This window comes from Dermochelys coriacea, chromosome 1, assembly GCF_009764565.3.
Source record: "Dermochelys coriacea isolate rDerCor1 chromosome 1, rDerCor1.pri.v4, whole genome shotgun sequence".
Taxonomy (NCBI): domain Eukaryota; kingdom Metazoa; phylum Chordata; order Testudines; family Dermochelyidae; genus Dermochelys; species Dermochelys coriacea.
The window spans coordinates 330,435,022-330,453,766 of NC_050068.2; the positions used below are offsets into that span (position 1 = coordinate 330,435,022).

General features: G+C 42.8%; 1 protein-coding gene across 30 annotated transcripts in view; it reads right to left on the minus strand.

Annotated features, from left to right (window-relative positions):
* Positions 1-18,745, minus strand: part of MAGI2 (membrane associated guanylate kinase, WW and PDZ domain containing 2) — a 1,173,000-nt gene that overhangs the window by 381,176 nt on the left and 773,079 nt on the right. For all 30 annotated transcript variants that reach the window (XM_038415335.2, XM_043497794.1, XM_043497686.1 and 27 more), the window contains one exon: positions 16,898-17,108. In XM_038415335.2, the coding sequence (XP_038271263.1) occupies positions 16,898-17,108 (211 nt within the window). The remainder of the gene's footprint in view (positions 1-16,897; positions 17,109-18,745) is intronic.

Here is an 18,745-nt window from a genome sequence, read left to right on the forward strand (position 1 = left end):
ACAGACAGAGATCTAATACCCCACTGTTGTTCTCCTGCCTTTTTCATTTTTTGTTCTAAATGCTTAGCCTTTTACTCATATCTCAGGCAGAGCTCTGGATGTGTAACATTCTTCAGCTGGCTTAATACTGATTTCAGGCAGTTTAGTTAAGGTGTATAGGTACAGTGACAGGCAAATAGGGCACTAGAATTGCAATCTTGTAGTCCCTCTTCTATTGGCTGTAACTCAGACTTACTGCAGACACTTAGTTCTCTACCTTATGGTGGTTCTAGTTCATTAAATCCAAAGTAGGGTATTTGATTGTAAGTGTGAAAGTAGTAAGAACAGGTTCCAAGAAAAACAGAACTGACACTCATATTTTGGGGCATGAAATTTCATAATATAAACCCCAAACTTGGTGGGTTGGGCTAAAATAGAAATCTGAAACGTGGGGAAAGGAGGGATCTTGGAAGAGAGAAGGGCTGTGAATGAGAAAGTGAAGAAACAGAACTTGAGGTCTGACTGTAGCCTGGTTTGGGGATTGAGAAGAGTTGGTGTAGAGGTAAAAGAATGATAGTGATTGGGAGAAAGGAGGAGAAAAATACAGAAAGTCTTTTAAAAACAATTTTGCATAAAATGTTTCCTCAATTTTAGTAAATTCACCAGTGGCAGGACAGTCTGTCATTTTGTTGCAAGGAAATGGCCTTGGAGAAAATAAGTCAAGGGTGGCTTGTCTTGGTGTCCCAAGATCAGAACTGGCATATGATCATACTATGCTTGATAGGAAACTCATCAATTCAATGTGGCATGTAAATATTGTACAAGAATAATGGGAGCCTAGGAATGAACCTCAGAAGAGCCTGATGATTCCGAACTCTCTAGGAGATGATGGTGATATTGGTACAGACAGGCCTCATTCACAGATAGAAGGGGAGCCCTCTCTCCTGATGTGCACCTTTAGAGAAGCACTGAAAAAAAGAGCTACAAGGAAAGATTCTGAGGAGGTTTGTATCATTATTTGTGGTGGCAGAAAGAACCTAATCACCTCAGTTTTCCAGGTCCCACTTCAGCAAAGCACTTTCATTTAAACATGCATGCTTAGGTGTTTACTGAATAGTGGTAGACTTATGCATTTACTTAAAGTTAAGAATGAGATTAAATGCTTTGCTGAATTGGGGCTTTATAGAGCTTTTAATATTGTTGTATTTATTTTAATAAGGTACTAGTGGGCATTGTTTACAAATAATCCAAAGAAGCCAGTGCCTATTGACCTTTATAATACAGTGCAAGGTTCATCTCTTCTCTTAAACATTTGCTTCAGGTGTGGGGCTAAGACCAGAGGGCTAAAGGAATTTTTTGTAACAGCTTTTTGGAAGAGGGAGAAAAATTGAAAAAACATAATGATTATGACTTGTGCATGCAAACTGAGACAGGTCACACTCATCAGTTCTGTTTAAAGTGGGGGAGAAGAGGCAGAACTGGAGAGTTTTTGGCATGTGCAATTTACAAATAGCCATTTTAATTATTGCATGTTCTCATTATGATATATTCTAAATAAAAAATAAATGTAGGAGATTGACTCCTGTCTAGATGCCTATGTTTGAATATTTGAATCTATATGTATAAAAGGGAGGCTGTAAGGGAGCACCAAGAACTGTGTGCAAATTGCTCCTCAGAACAAACATTGATGAGCATCACATGGAGGTATGTGCTTCCTGTTTTTTCTCTTAAGTCTATCAATGTTAACTCACCTACGCAAACACACAGTCACACACCTATTTCAAAAACGGAAACAAACCAACCAACCTATGTATGCCCATACAGACAGTTATCATTCTTGTTATCAAATTGCTTTCTCTTCCATTTTAAGTCTGCCACATTCATTCTAATGGGAGTGTTTTGATATACAGACTTGCTTAAAAATTTAGTTAGGTTAGTTTGAGGAGAATTTAAGAAAATATAAATCCTCTGGGTATACCTGGGAAAGCTAAAGAATTTGAGATCACTTACTGCTTGGAGTCTAAATGAACAATTCACAAAAGCCTCAAATGTAGCAAGAATAGAAACTGCACAGTAATAACATTTTTTCGCCTAGGGTGATTTACATTTTAAAATGTATGTTTTTATCTATAACTTAATAATCATGATATGGTGTTTATCACTCTTTCGGGAGATGGTGTTAACAAAAACCTATTTGTTTATCTTTTTATCTTTCTGTTTTTCACTAAAGCAAACGGAGCCTCCTTTAACCAAACTGACTCATAAACAAAGAAGCAATTTAACGGCATCCCCACAGCATGGCATCCTAGCTTAACCCTGTGAAAACTGAACAATATGAAGAACCAAATGATCAAAGAGATAACATTTAGTTCAGGACCTAGGAAATAATCTTACATTTTGGAGGCTGAGAAATTTTGTATTCTAACACTTACATTATTCAAAAATATATCTTAAATTTTTGCACATATTTATTGCACTCTTTTTATCCAGTCTGTACCTCTGATTTCTCTGCTTAATGTAACATAGACTGATGCAAGTGAAAGGTGGTGATTGCTACAATTGTTGTATAAACCATCACATTTTCAGTGAAGAAAGGAAGCTGCACCATCAAAAGAATTTATGGGTGGGCTTTGCTTTTTAAACAGCAGAGTTATTTGCATTCACTTTATTTCTTGTGAAATATATGTTTCCTGTAGTTCTTATCACTATAGTAACTTGGTGTTTTAGTTACAAAAAATAACATACATAAATCATACAGCTTTTCTTACACAGGGTTAAAAATGTTTCACATTATACAGTTCCACTGTGGCCTCTAACAAAGCGTGCAAAAATGTGCAAAAAAAATTACATATGTGCATGGGGAAAGAATCAGAAGCATGTTTAAGCTACCCCTCAGGAAAGCTCACATATAATTTGTCTATTGGAAGGAAGTTACTATGTTTATTTTTTCTCAAATAAGCATATTTTGCCCTTTTCAGCAAAGATCACTTGTGTTTCAACAATTTCTGCTCTTTTCAGACTTGCATACTCTTGAGGCTATCTAGAGTGTTTAGTCCTGTTATTAGCACATACAGAAGTGTAAGAAGAGCAAGCTTTATTTACTTTGGTGATTTTATACATTTTTTTGAAAACATCACTGCACAATTGTCTCTTAAAATAAGAATCTGAAAAGAGTGTTAAACCATCCTAGGAGCCACAGTAAGAGAGGGAATAACTAATAATAATAATATAAAGTGAAGTTTTATTATATTGCTTGTAAAGTTATATTGCTTGTGAAGTCCTCTTAAAACAAGGCTATATGTTACCATTTCTTTTCTGAGTGGTGTTGTCATTTGGAGACATAGTGATTTTTTTTCCTCTCTGTTTTTTGTGAACTGCAGCGGCAGTCAAAAAAAGTGTTAGGAACCAGCAGGAAAGGGATAGATAATAAAACAGAATATATCATAGTGCCACTATATAAATCCACAGTACCCCCACACCTTTAATACCGCACATAGCTATGGTCACCCCATCTGACAAAGAGATGTTAGAATTGGAAAAGGTACAGAGAAGGGCAAAGAAAATGAACAGGGATATGGAACAGCTTCCACATGAGGAGATATTAAAAAGACTGAGACTGTTCAGCTTGGAAAAGAGATAATTAAGGGGGAGATATGATAGCGGTCTATAAAATCATGAATTACTTGGAGAAAGGGAATCGGGAAGTGTTATTTACCTCTGCACATAACTCAAGAACTAGGAGTCACGTGAAATTAATAGGCAGTAGGCTTAAAACAAACATAAGGAAGTACTACTTCACACAACACACAGACAAGCTGTGGAATTTGTTGCCATAGGATGTGACGATCCAAAGTATTATTAGACTGTGACCCGCTCTTGAACAAAAAAGCTGACACTTCCTGTTGGGATGAGTTGCAAACAGGATTGTCTGGCTATGTAGACTCCTTCCTCAGGCCCTACGCTACCAGCACTTCCAGCTATCTTCGAGACACCACTGACTTCCTGAGGAAACTACAATCCATTGGTGATCTTCCTGAAAACACCATCCTAGCCACTATGGATGTAGAAGCCCTCTACATCAACATTCCACACAAAGATGGACTATAAGCCTTCAGGAACAGTATCCCTGATAATGTCACGGCTAACCTGGTGGCTGAACTTTGAGACTTTGTCCTCACCCATAACCATTTCACATTTTGGGGACAATATATACCTTCAAATCAGAGGCACTGCTATGGGTACCCGCATGGCCCCACAATATGCCAACATTTTTATGGCTGACTTAGAACAACGCTTCCTCAGCTCTCGTCCCCTAATGCCCCTACTCTACTTGCGCTACATTGATGACATCTTCATCATCTGGACCCATGGAAAAGAAGCCCTTGAGGAATTCCACCAGGATTTCAGCAATTTCCATCCCACCATCAACCTCAGCCTGGACCAGTCCACACAAGAGATCCACTTCCTGGACACTATCGTGCTAATAAGCAATGGTCACATAAACACCACCCTATACCGGAAACCTACTGACTGCTATTCCTATCTACATGCCTCCACCTTTCATCCAGACCACACCACAGGATCCATTGTCTACAGCCAAGCTCTACGATACAACCACATTTTCTCCAACCCCTCAGACAGAGACAAACACTTACAAGATCTCTATCAAGCATTCTTACAACTACAATACCCACCTACTGAAGTGAAGAAACAGATTGACAGAGCCAGAAGAGTACCCAGAAGTCGCCTACTACAGGACAGGCCCAACAAAGAAAATAACAGAACGCCACTAGCCTTCACCTTCAGCCCCCAACTTAAAACCTCTCCAGCACAACATCAAGGATCTACAACCTATCCTGAAGGACGACCCATCACTTTCACAGATCTTGGGAGACAGTCCAATCCTTGCTTACAGATAGAAATACTCACCAGCAACCACACAACAGAACCACTAACCCAAGAACCTATCCTTGCAACAAAGCCCGTTGCCAACTGTGTCCCCTGAATAGATATGTGGACACCATCATAGGGCCTAATCATATCAGCCACACCATCAGAGGCTCGTTCACCTGCACATCTACCAATGTGATACGTCATCTTGTGCCAGCAATGCCCCTCTGCCATGTACATTGGTCAAATTGGATAGTCTCTACGTAAAAGAATAAATGGACACAGATCAGACGTCAAGAATTATAACATTCAAAAACCAGTTGGCGAACACTTCAATCTCTCTGGTCACTCAATTACAGACCTAAAAGTGGCAATACTTCAACAAAAAAACTTCAAATACAGACTCCAAGGAGAGACTGCTGAATTGGAATGAATTTTCAAACTGGATACAATTAACTTAGGCTTGACTAGAGACTGGGAGTGGATGGGTCATTACACAAAGTAAAACTATTTCCCCATGTTTATCCCCGCTCCCCCCCCCCACTGTTCCTCAGACGTTCTTGTCAACTGCTGGAAATGGCCCACCTTGATTATCACTACAAAAGTTTTCCCCCCCCCCCCGCTCTCCTGCTGGTAATAGCTCACCTTAAGTGATCACTCTGGTTACAGTGTGTATGGTAACACCCATTGTTTCATGTTCTCTGTGCATATAAACCTCCCCACTGTATTTTCCACTGAATGCATCTGATGAAGTGAGCTGTAGCTCACGAAAGCTTATGCTCAAATAAATTTGTTAGTCTCTAAGGTGCCACAAGTACTCCTTTTCTTTTTGCGAATTCAGACTAACACGGCTGCTACTCTGAAACAGGTCTATGTGAGGAACACCAGGTTTGAAAAATGAGGCTTAATATGTCTGGCCAGAGAGACCACTTGTCGTCTCTGCTAAAAGATCTGCTCAAGTGGTCTGCCAGACTCTTCTGGACACCTGGAAGGTGGGACCTTTAAGGTGAATCATGCTCGTTATACAAAACTGCCAAAGCTGCATCATCTCCTGACGGAGATGATTCAATCTGTCTCTCCCTGTCTGTTCACATAGAGCATTGCTGCTGTGTTGGCCATAAGAACAAGTAGAGTTTTTCCCTTGATGAGGGGGAGGAAAGCCCAATAGGCTAGATGAATGGCTCTCAAATCTCTTATGTTTATGTAGAGAGCTAAATCTTTGCCAGATAAGAGACTTTAGGTCCACAGATTTCCCCAGAAGGGCTTCCTAGCCCACAGAAGAAACATCTGTAACCAGTCAATATCAGGGCTAAGGGGGGGGGGGGGTCAAAGGGAACTCCCTTTAGTATGTTGGTTGGGTTATTCCACCAATTCAAAGACTCCTGTAGATACGTGAACCAGCATGTCCAGTGGGTTGACTAATCAGGGAATACACTGAGTTCACCCAGCTCTGCAACTTCCTGAGATGAAGTCTGGCATGCTGAACCACGTCCTTGAGGCCATGTGCCCTAGAAGCCTGAGACAGTTCCTTACAGTCATGGCTGGATGAGCCTTCAGGTCTAACAAAATGGCTAACATAGTCTGGAATCTGACTTGCAGGAGGAAAACCTGGCTACTGTAGAAGCCAAGACTAGTCTTATAAACTTTATCCTCTGAACACTGGAGAAGACTAACTTTTGTCTTAATTGATCAGCAGACCCAGAACTCTGAAGAGGGACTGGATCTTGGTCACACTGAAGTCTACCTGGCTTTCGGACCAAACTCTCGCCAACCAATTGTCCAGGTGTGGAAATACGTGTCCTCTTGTTTTTTCTTAGGAAAATGCAGCCACCACTGCCATGCATTTTGTAAATACTGGTGGGGCCACAGATAAGCCAAAGGGCCGGACTGTAAACTGATATTGGGACTCATTGACCATAAACCTGAGGAATTTCCTGGGGCTTTTATGGATAGTCACATGGAAATATACCTCCCGCAAGTCAAGGGCAGTGTACCAGTCACTGGGATCCAGGAAGGGATAATGGATGCCAGAGTGATCATCCAAATTACATTTTCTTTATATATTTGTTCAGTTCTCACATGTCTAATGTGTGTCTGAGACCTCCTTTTTGCCTTTGGCATTAGGAAGTAGCATGAATAAAACCCTTTTCTGTGGAGAGGAGGGAACTCCTCTGTGGCTCCCAACAGGAGGAAAGCCTGGACATCCCAAATGAGGCCCTCCTTGTGGAGTATGGTCCCTGAAGAGGAATGGGGAAAGTAGGTGGGGAAGGGAGGATAGAAATGTCAAATAGTGTATACCAATTTCATGGTGCTTAAGAACCACTGATCTGATAATATGGGTCCAAGCACATTGGGATAATCTGTTGGAAAAAACAAGAATAGAAGAAACAGGCATAAGCCAAGTTGGCAAGCTGTCCTCAACAAGGCAATGAAATGGACTGCTTGGCATTTCCAGGCAGTCTAGAAGAGCTTAATGAAGACAAATAATGAGGAGGTGGTAGGTTCCTCCTATTACTTTTCCCTTTCTTCCCAGACTGATTCAGTTTCCTAGGCATAAAGGATGGTAATGGTGGAATGAGTGAGTGTGGAATTGCTTCTCTTTAAAGAGTAAATGTGAGTAAAGAGAGTAAATCCCCAATGACTTTAACATAGCCCTGGAGTCTTTGAGACTGTGAAACTAGTCATCAGTCTGCTGAGAAAAGAGGGTTGGTCCCTCAAAAGGGAGATCCTGGATAGTCTGTTGGATCGCCTGTGGAAGACCCCAGAACAGAAGCCATGAAAAAATGGTTATTAACCTTTCATGACTGTTGTTCTTTGAGATGTGTTGCATATGTTCATTCCACTCTTGGTATGCATGCACCCTTCACATATTTGACAGAAAATTTTCCATCCGTAGTACCCATTGAGGCAGGTTGAGTGCCCTCTGCAACAGCGACACTGCTATAAAGGGTCCAGATGACCCCAAACCTCCTCAGTTCCTTCTTTCTGGATAACTCAGATGTAAGGAGTAGGAGGATGGGTTTTGGAATGGACACATGCAACACATCTCGAACAACAACAGTTATGAAAGATTAGTAACCATTTTTTCTTCAAGTGTTTGCACGTGTGCATTCCGCTCTTAGTGATGCTCAAGTAGCAATATAAGCAGTGGGATCAGAGTTTATGTACTGTGACAGGGTCGGGCTAGATGGCTATAGGAGAGTAATAGAAGGCAGATATATTAGCCCCAGGCTAAGTAGGTCCCTTTTCCCTGGGTAAGGTAACAGGGAAGGTTCCAGAACAATCAGGAACCTTCTGGCGACAATTAAGACAGGTTGATTAGAACACCTGCAGCCAATCAAGAAGCTGCTAGAATCAATTAAGGCAGGCTAATCAGGGCACCTGGGTTTTAAAAAGGAGCTCACTTCAGTTTGTGGTGTGTTTGAGGAGCTGGGAGCAAGAGGCACTAGGAGCTGAGAGTGAGAACGTGGACTGTTGGAGGATTGAGGTGTACAAGCATTATCAGACACCAGGAGAAAGGTCCTATGGTGAGGATAAAGAAGGTGTTGGGAGGAGGCCATGGGGAAGTAACCCAGGGAGTTGTAGCTGTTGCACAGCTGTTCCAGGAGGCACTCTAGACAGCTGCATTCCACAGGGCCCTGGGCTGGAACCCGGAGTAGAGGGCGGGCCCGGGTTCGCCCCAAATCCTCCCAACTCCTGGTCAGACACAGGAGTCGTCGACCTGGACTGTGAATTCAGAAAAACGGCCAAGCTGAGGGCTGCCGTGAAGCTCCAAGGCGAGCAAATCTGCCAATAAGTGCAAGACCCACCAAGGTAGAGCAGAAACTTTGTCACAGTACACACAGACTGTAGTACAGCTTGGCCAAATTTGTTGTCATCCCTAGAGTATGGGGTGATGGCATAACAGGAGGCAAAAGTGTGACCCAATGACCAGGTTGCTGCTTTACAAATACCCTGGATAGGGGCCTGCATGAGGAATGCCACTGAGGTTGCTTGTGATCTTGTGGAGTGATCAGTCAGCTTGTCAGTTGGAGAAATGCCTGCCAGATCATAACAAACACTGATAAAGGAAGGTATCCAAGATTGAGTTCTTTCAAAAGAGTCTGAAAGACCTTTCATTCTGTCTACTATGGCTCTGGACAGCTGGGTGGATCGCCAAAAGAGTTTGGTACAGTGCATGTAGAATGCCAGTGCTCTTCTAATGTCCCATGTGTGTAGCAGAAGCCTGTCCCTATTTGTGTACAATTTTGGGTAAAATACACGTAACTATATTGATTGGTTTATTTTAAAATGTTGTACACTTAGAGAGAAAATTCAGATGAGGGCATAAGTATACCTTATTTTCAAAGAAGACTGTATTCGATGGTTCGGATGTCAGGGCACACAGTTCAGTGACCCTTCTGGCAGAGGTGATAGCTATTAGGGAAACCACTTTCCACAAAAGGTGTAGTAAGTAGCACATTGCTAAAGGCTCAAATGGTGGCCCCATAAGTTTCAACAACACCAAGTTCAAGTCCCATAGGGAAACAGGTTCCCTTATTTGCAGGTACAACTGTTTGAGGCTCTAAAGGAATATGATTGTCATATCATTATAAAATATTGAACAGTTTTCCATGTGAGTATAGAAAGCCAATATTGCTGCCAGGTGAACCTTTATAGAGGAAATTGTTAAGCCTTGTTGCTTCAGATGCAACAGATAGTCTAGTGGGTGTTGAATTGAGGACTGCATCAGTGAGACTCTGGTTTGACAACCCCAAATAAAGAACCATTTCATTTTTGACAGGTAGGCAGCCCTGGTTGAGGGCTTTCTACTACTTAGTAAGACATCACAAACTTGCTCTGAGCAAGCCTGCTCCCTGGGATTTAGCCATGTAGCTTCCAGGCTGTTAAATGGAGGGTCTGCAGGTTTGGGTGGAGCAGCCAGTTGTAGCCTTGGGAGACCAAATCCAGGTGCAACTGGAGTGAGACTGGAGTTGCCAATGGGAGGTCCAGTACAGTAGAAAACAAATGTTGGTGAAGTCACACTTGGGCTATTAGTATAACCGGGATGTGAGCCTGCTTGATCTTTAGTAGCACTCTGTGTCAGAGTGGGATTTGGGGGAAAGCATATTAGAGCTGTTCTGTCCAGGGTAGCAGGAAGGCATCTGTAATGAAGCCTGGACTGAGGCTATGCAGGGAGTAGAATTTATGTCATTTTCTGATGGACTTTCAAATAGATCTATCTGGGGAGTCTACCACCACTGCATCTGGATACATCCGAACAGAGAGAACACTCGTGGTGACTTGAAAATGACCTCCTCAGGCAGTCTGTTAACTCATCTGCCTATCTGGAAGGTAAGAGGCCTCAAGATTGATTCCTGACAAAAGAGTGATGAGCGAGCTCCTCCCTGATTGTTGAGGTAAAACATTGCTGAGGTGTTGTCTGTGACAGCAAGCAGGTTTTTCCCCGTGATATGATGTAGGAAGGCCTGGCAGGTAAGACAAACTGTCCTGACTCTCTGTGGCTCATATGAAGAATGAGATCCCATGAGGACCATAGACCCTGAGTTCAGAGGGGCCCCAGGTGAGCTCCCCACTCTAGAGCCAATGCATCTGAGACCAGAGTCATCAAAGATTGAGGGTGGAGGAAAGAAATGTCCACACAAACTTTGAGAGGGTTCAGTAAAATTAGAACCCACAAAGGTACTGTGTATCCAGATGATGGCGGCTTGGGGAGTAAACGGAGGCCAGCCACGTCTAGAGGAGCCTAAGGTGTAACCTCACATGTTGTACTACATATGTGCATGAAGCCATCCGCCCCAGGCGCGTCATAAGCTTTGGGCTGTTGTGATTGGATGAATCTTGAGGTCTGACATGAGAAATTGAATAGACTGAAATCTTGACTCTGGAAGGAACGCTCCGGCCTAGGTTGACTCTATCCTCTGCACCAGGCAAAGGGTAAATTTTTTGTTTACACTAATCAGTAGGCTTAGTGCTTTGAAGTTTGACTGGATGAGTTGAATGCTGGACATAACCTGAGCTTTGAACCAGCCCTTGACTAGCCAATCATGCAGGTAAGGCTAGATCTGCACTCCTAGTCTCCTCAGAAATGCTGCTAGCATGGCCATACATACTGTGAATGGCCTATCTGCAGCTTCTGAGGTAATCATTAGTACAGTGAATTGGTAATGCGAGTGCTTCCATATGATCCTGAGAAACTTTCTTTGCACTTGGTATATTGACACATGAAAGTGGGCATCTCTTAAATCAAAGGTGGTGTACCAGTCTCCAGGATCCAGTGATGGAATGATGGATGCCAGGGTGACCGTAAGAACTTTGTTTTTGAGATAGTTGTTGAGCTGACAAGGTCTAAAATAGGTCTGAGACCTCCCTTTGCTTTTGGGATCAGGAAATTATGGGAGTAGAAGCCTTTCACTCTTAAACTCTGTGGAATCTCCTCTATGGCTCCCACCTGAAGGAGAGTTTGAACCTCCTGGACAAGAAGCTCCTTGTGAAAATGGTCTCTGAAAAGGGATAGAGATGGAGGGTAGAAATAAAACTGAAGTGTGTATCCCATCTCTACAGTGCTCAACACCCAACAGTCCATGGTGCTATGGGATCAAGCACTGAGGAAATGGGAAAGGCAGTTTGCAAACAGAAGAAAAATGGAGTCTGACATTCTGGAAACTGGTACAGCATCCTCGTAAATCCCATCAAAGTGCCTGGTTAGTAACCTCTGGATGTCTAGGTGGTGCAGCGTTGAGGCCCCAGGCCTCTGTCTATAATCCCTACTCCTTTCTCTGCAGTCCTGTTTAGGAGCTGGGCCAGAGTACTGCTGGACTTGTGCTCTGAAGTGCTTCCTGGTAGGGTTGCAGTGTGCAACCTGAGGGACTTTAGAATTGCCCCATCAGTACTTTAACCCATGGAGCTTAGCATCAGTCTGCTAATAAGGTAATTGAGACTGGCATGGTACTGAGCACTGTAACGATGTTGCTGGTTCCCCTGCATCTGCTAGCACCGATAGCACCAACTCTTGAACTGCCAGTTATACCAGAACCAACAGACTTAGGAGATCTCCGGCTGCTGCAAATGCTTCCAGTGTGGTTGGTATCAAGATGGGGTTGGTAAGGTGCGCTGTTGCAGATATGGAAGCTGCTCCTTTTGGCTCTGGATTTGACAGTACCTGCCTAGGTGCCAGAGTCAATAGTGCTGTCTTCTGCAGTGCCGAAACAGATGAGTGCTTAGACTCAAACAGCACTCTACTCTTAACCCCATGCCTACCAGACTTTGGTACGAGAGATCTTCCCCTCTTGGCAATCTGCTTAGAAATCTTATGCCTCTTCTTAGGCACAGGGGATGGTGAGTGGTGTAAGGACTCAGGCACGGTAGAAAACGTACTCCTGACTGATACTGAGGCACTATGTGCTGAGTCTGACCATCTTGGCTCAGATGGATGTCTCAAGGCCACCTCCATAAGTAGAAACTTTAGCCTGGCTTCATGGTCTTTCTTTGTGCAAACGTAAAGTTCTTACAAATTTGACAATACTCCCTGATACGAGTTTCCCTGAGGCACTTCAAGCAACTTGAGTGTGGGTTGCTTAGAAACATAGCCTTATTGCAGGAAATGCAGGGCTTGAATCCTGGTGACCGAGGCATTCACCGGTACCGGGAATTGACTGAAACCCTTAGGTGTTGTAAAACCTAACTAACTATACTAAAACGATAATAATAGTAATAAAAATAAACTATTTATAAGAAAATAGAAGAATACACAGTACAACGAGTTCACTGAAAGCAATTGCAAAAGCAAGATGAGCATAATAGTGAGAAGGAACTGAGGGGGTTCGGGATTGGCTGGGCCCTTTATACCTGTGTCACCAGTATGTTGCAGTTGAGGGTGCCACTGAGGGGAAAAAAATTCCCATGACTGTGCACAGGGTGTGCACCATCAAGAATGGAATGGACACGTGCAATCACTCGAAGAACACGTATGCATCAGTATCATAAATGCTGTGGCTCTGGCTACAGAGCCTGCCCCATCCAGTGAAGCCTGGAAGGAGGTCCTAGCCACCAGCTTACCTGCTTTGATTGCTGCTGGAAACTCTTACCTGGAATCCTTTGGAAACTTGTCCACAAACTTGAGAACTTTGTCCCAGAGGGAGAAATCTGGCTTGCTGGTCTGAGATCCAAAACTGGAGGCCAGCAGTAAAATAAATTTTTCTTCTGAAAAGATCAAGTTTCTTTGTCTTTTTTTGTCTTTGGAGTAGAAGATGGCTATCCCTCGTTCACTGTCGAGCCCACCAAGGAACTCAAGGTGGTGGTAGTAAAAGTGTGCATATCCCCGTGAAGGCTCATGGTACTTTCACTCAGTCTTTTTGTGTGTTGGTGGCAGAGAAGAGGCATTTGCAACAATATTCTTGTGGGCTCCAGAATTGCTTCATTTATAGGGGGAGTTACTTGGGACATCCCTGCTGATCCCAAAATGTCCACTAACCTATAAGAGCTCTCTCTTGAACTACCTCCACTCGTGTGTCCAGGGAAGAATCAACACTCTTTAACAGGTCCTTATTGGTCCTGTAATTGTCCCTAAAGAGGTGAGGACATTTCAGATGCCACTGTCTCACTGCGTAATGAGGAGGAGGAACACAAATGCTGAGGTGCTGCCTCCTGTAACTCTTCCGATGGAGGTTCTATTGGGGAATGGGGAGGATCTGGTGGTAGGAGGAAACCCCCCGGGTTCCAGTATGGCCATTGGTAGGGCACTGGGCCCAATCAAGGATCTGTGCCCCTCAACCAATGCAGAATCTCTGTCAGATGCCCAGGGTGAAAACCCCTCGAGTGATGCCTCGATCTCTGGCCTGAGATATGTATGAACCAATCTCTGATCCCAAAGAAGAGTCCGAGTCACCTGAAGAGGGGAGCGTGATACCGTTTGGTGTCGAGGACCATTCTTGAGTCTCTGGAGACAACAGTACCAAGAGGAGCATACTGGGCTTGCTTCTGCATGGCACTGAGAAAGGAGACACAGGAGGGACTAAAGTTGGCCATAGTATTGGAAGTTTATCTCTACCTGCAAGTAAGTCCAGTGCAGTCTGAAGATTTATTGGTACCGGGTGAGATATCTCCTGTACCGCTGGAGAGGCCAGTATTGAGAGGCAAAGGAAATCCTGTAATAGGCTTCTGGTGTTTGGTTCTGAGAGGGTCCCCTGATGCAGCTGTTGTTGCATCGAAAGGGGTCAGTACTGCAAAATGGGTTGGCCTCAGTGACATAGCCAGTGTGCTGGAGCTGATGACCCCACTTACTGAGATGCAGTCAGCATTAGAGAATGCGTCTCCTCTGAGGACACTCTTTCCCCCACTTTCCAGACTGTTTGCTGGTTGACAGTATTGGAGACCTTGGCCTCTTGAAGGATGAGACCTTAGAAGCACCATGTTGATGCTTCTTTCTCAGTACTGGGGAAGGAGAATGATGCCAAAACTCAGCAATGTCCCAAGTGGCACTTCTGACTGAAGTAAATGTACTTGGTGGCTGCACCAAGTGGGAATGTTCTGAGGATGGATGCCGGGCTGCCTCCGAGAAAAGGTTGCAGAATCTCATCTCCCTATTCTACTTAGTCTGGGGCTTAAAATCCGTACAGATCTAACTCTTGTTCCGGAAGTGACACTTGCCGAGGCACTTCAGACACCTAGAATGAGGGTCAGCCACCAACATGGATTTCCTGCGGCCAATGCAAGGTTTAAATCTCAGAGACTGAGGCATTCCCCAGTACCAGGCACCAGCACCCAGAAGAAATGGGAACTGACACTCCACTAAATTATAAAAAAACAATTAATAAATGAAACTAACACTAAATTACCACTTCACTATATACAAGAGAAAAAATAAATTCCCTGAAAGAGAGAAATTCCCAGAAGCAAGCCAACATACTCTGACTAACAGTCATGGGTGGTAAGAAGGAACCGAGGAGGGGTCAGGATACCATCATGCAGCACAAGTCAGCAGAGGGAGCATGTGGTGCCCTGACATATACTGCTAAGGGGAAAATCTCTAACTCTGGTGAACTGAGCACCCGTATTCCCGAAATGGATGGACATCTGCAATCACTTACATTTTTTTCCCCTGAGGAGACACAATAGAAGCAATGGCAATTCAATCTTCCCTTCACTTTTTCCTCTCTAAAATGCATTAACCCAGAGAGAATTGTGACCTTAAGAACCCCTCAATGCCAACTGACAGTGGGTTCAATGTTCTATAACAGCAACTCTTATGAGGCCTGATAAACTCACTACACCTAACACACTGCTGTCATAGTATATATCTATAATTTCATGAGAGGTATCAAACGAAAGCTTAGATCATACTGGTCATCATAAGCATTGTGAGATGTATGTATATTTGGTACACAAGGAATTGTGTGTACCTCCTAAAAATAACTTTTAAACTTTGTAACCAGGAAGAGTTCACAAACTGTTTTTTTTCCAGACAGGAGGTAAGGTATATATATCTCTCTGTCACATACAAATTAAGCCAACACAATGGAAGCCCTATTTGCATGTGAAGTCAACAGGAAAAACAAGTTGCTAGGAGGGATGTGACATCAACAGGGAGAACAGTGGAGAACATTCAATGGGAGAGAAGAATCTTATCTGAGGGTGCACTTCAAAAGGGGCATTTCAAAGGGTTACTGGACTATATGAGGAAGGGAAAAGGACCCCTTTCTTATCCTTTCACTGAGGAGGCAAAAAGAACAGCGCTTTTTCCATTCATGAAAGTTGGATCCTAGCCATGTGGGGGCTAGTGATTCTGGGAGGCTACTTTAGGTGAGAAATAAGACAAGGACTTTAGTCAAAGTTAAGATATACCTTTCGCTTTACATGTAACCTGTTCTTGATATCCTTGCTCACTAGCTCTTAAATCTTAATCTAGTGAACTTATTTGCTTTCACAATCAGTAGATTCCAGTGCTGTGTTGTCATAAAGGATCTCATCTGAGTTGTACCAGTCAAACTGTGTATACTCTGTCTCTTTTGGAAACAGCGTACCTGATTATTTCTGAGAGTGTCCAGTGGCAGGGGCTGAATACCTCAGAGGGCCTTGAGGATTGGTGTGTGTCTGTCACTAGCTGCACAGAGGGTAAGGTTTGTGGACATCTGGAAATAAGTGCTATGTCTGTGGCCAGAGACTGTTGGTTTTAGGGAGCTGAGCTACAGCAGGCATCAGGCAAAACTACTTCATGTGAAGGGCAGGTAGTGGCAAGGTACCTCATAACAATTAGTACCCCGGGGAGCATTACAGGGCTGCACTGGGAAGCGAAAAAATAGTTGTCCATTCAATTACCTGTCCCTGTCTTAGTGTGGTTGCCATTTAGTGACTGCCATAATAGTAGTGTAAAGTCTACCAGTTCATTTCTCAATTGCCACTGAACAGCCATCAGAAAATAATTACTTTTGATTACTATATGGACTGGATTTGATCCACTGACCTAGAGAAAAAAGATTCCATATTTCATTATCCATCCCCGAGTCATTCAGGAGTCTTATTTTTAAATATTATTTGATCTGTTTTCTTAGATTTTATTTATAAGTTTATCATCTATCTTTTTTCTTTAAATTTAATCCTTTTTTTAGAAAACACATTATATATGACAAGGACATAAGCATCTAGCAATTGTAATACAACATATATGAGCATCAAAGGCTGTCCTTCTACTGAGGCCAAAGCATATGGCTGAGTTGTTCTTTTCTTTAAATACAGATGAGTGTTTTGCATCTTTAACTATTGCCAGCAGAGCTCCATGTTCATTAGCTACCTCCCTTGAAAGCAAATGCTGCTTCTGAACATCAGCCAGTAATCTGGAAAATGTTAAAAAATTCCTTGCACCAGGTACTAAATGCTGTGTCCTTCTATGACATGCATGATCTTTCTGCTGGTTCAGAGTGGAGGATCTTGGATTGTGTGTTATGTAACATTCCAGTACAAAAGAGTTTTCCCCTACACAGTTAGACATACTCTTTTTAATGGAAAGAGACAAAAAATATGCAAGACTCACTCAATAAAGTAGACTTCCCCTTTTTCTGTGTAAGCCATTTCCCAATTATCAGGTAATGGGCCCAACTCATCATTCTCTTCAGGTTTTGTTTGCTTTGTTACATCCATGTTCTCCTTTGCTTCTTCAGGCTGACTGTATACTGGCGCAGGATAAGGCTGGGAAGAAATCTCACCTGAGGCACCTGTACTCTTCTCTTCATGTTCACTCGATTCTACAAGAGGGGAAAAAAAAAGACTTTCTTATCCCTGTGTTTGTAACTCATTTACATTATGTGGAGGATTTACTGCATGAAAGTCTGTGAGTAACATTCCAGAAACTTCAAGTCTCCAGACATAGACACAGGTTTTATTGGGTTTCCCTCCAAGAAGTTTTTTTTCTTTTTTTCTTTTTTTAACCTAAAACTAGAACAGCAACAAAAAAAAACAACAACAAACCAAAACAAGAAAATAAAGAATCAGACATACAAGGGCAAACAAGCTTTTCATCACACTGCAGGGCTCGTGGGGTTCTGTGGAATGTTTACCGTATCTGCACATCATTGGTTCTACTCCTTAATGGTTCTTGCTTGCTCTCGCTCATGGGTTCTTCCAAATCAACTGTTAGCAGTGATTCAAACGCTGTCAGAGGATCAGTACTACACCCCCAGCTTTGGAACTGTCCCTTGCAGGAACCTCTTTGATGTGCCTGTCATAAATAACCACTTTTAAATCCCTCCTGGTCAGAGGGAAAAACCCTTTCATCTGTAAAGGGTTAAGAAGCTAAAGATAACCTCACTGGCACTTGACCAAACTGACCAATGAGACAAGATACTTTCAAAGCTGGGGGGGGGGGAACAAAGGTTTTCTCTGTCTGTGTGATGCTTTTGCCAGGACCAGAGTCAGAATGCAGGTTAGAATTCCTGTAAAGAGCTAATAAGCAATCTAGTTAGATATGCGTTAGATTCTGTTTTGTTTAAGAGTAGCAGCCGTGTTAGTCTGTATTCGCAAAAAGAAAAGGAGTACTTGTGGCACCTTAGAGACTAACAAATTTATTAGAGCATAAGCTTTCGTGAGCTACAGCTCACTTCATCGGATGCATTTGGTGGAAAGAAAAAAAAAAAAAAAACCTCAAATGCATCCGATGAAGTGAGCTGTAGCTCACGAAAGCTTATGCTCTAATAAATTTGTTAGTCTCTAAGGTGCCACAAGTACTCCTTTTCTTTTTGTTTTGTTTAAATGGCTGATTAAATAAGTTGTGCTGAATGGAATGTAGATTCCTGTTTGTGTCTTTTTGTAACTTAAGGTTTTGCCTAGAGGGATTCTCTATGTTTTGAATCTGATTACCCTATAAGGTATTTACCATCCTGATTTTACAGAGGTGATTTTTACTTTTTCTTCAATTAAAATTCTTCTTTTAAGAACCTGATTGCTTTTTCATTGTTCTTAAGATCCAAGGGTTTGGGTCTGTGTTCACCTATGCAAATTGGTGAGGATTTTTATCAAGCCTTCCCCAGGAAAGGGGGTGTAGGGTTTGGGAGGATTTTTTTTTGGGGGGGGGAGATGTTTCCAAATGGGCTCTCTCCCTGTTATATATTTGTTAGACGCTTGGTGGTAGCAATAAAGTCCAAGGGAAAAAGGTAAAATAGTTTGTACCTTGGGGAAGTTTTAACCTAAGCTGGTAAAAATAAGCTTAGGGTTTTTTTTCAAGCAGGTCCCCACATCTGTAACCTAGAGTTCAGAGTGGGGAAGGAACCTTGACAGTGCCAGATCCCAAGGGACCTCACTTTTTCTTCAGGGTAGGCCACATGGCCTCACCCACTCCTCAGACTGAACCGCCGGGCTTTAGCACTCCTGCTTCACACTGTGAGCT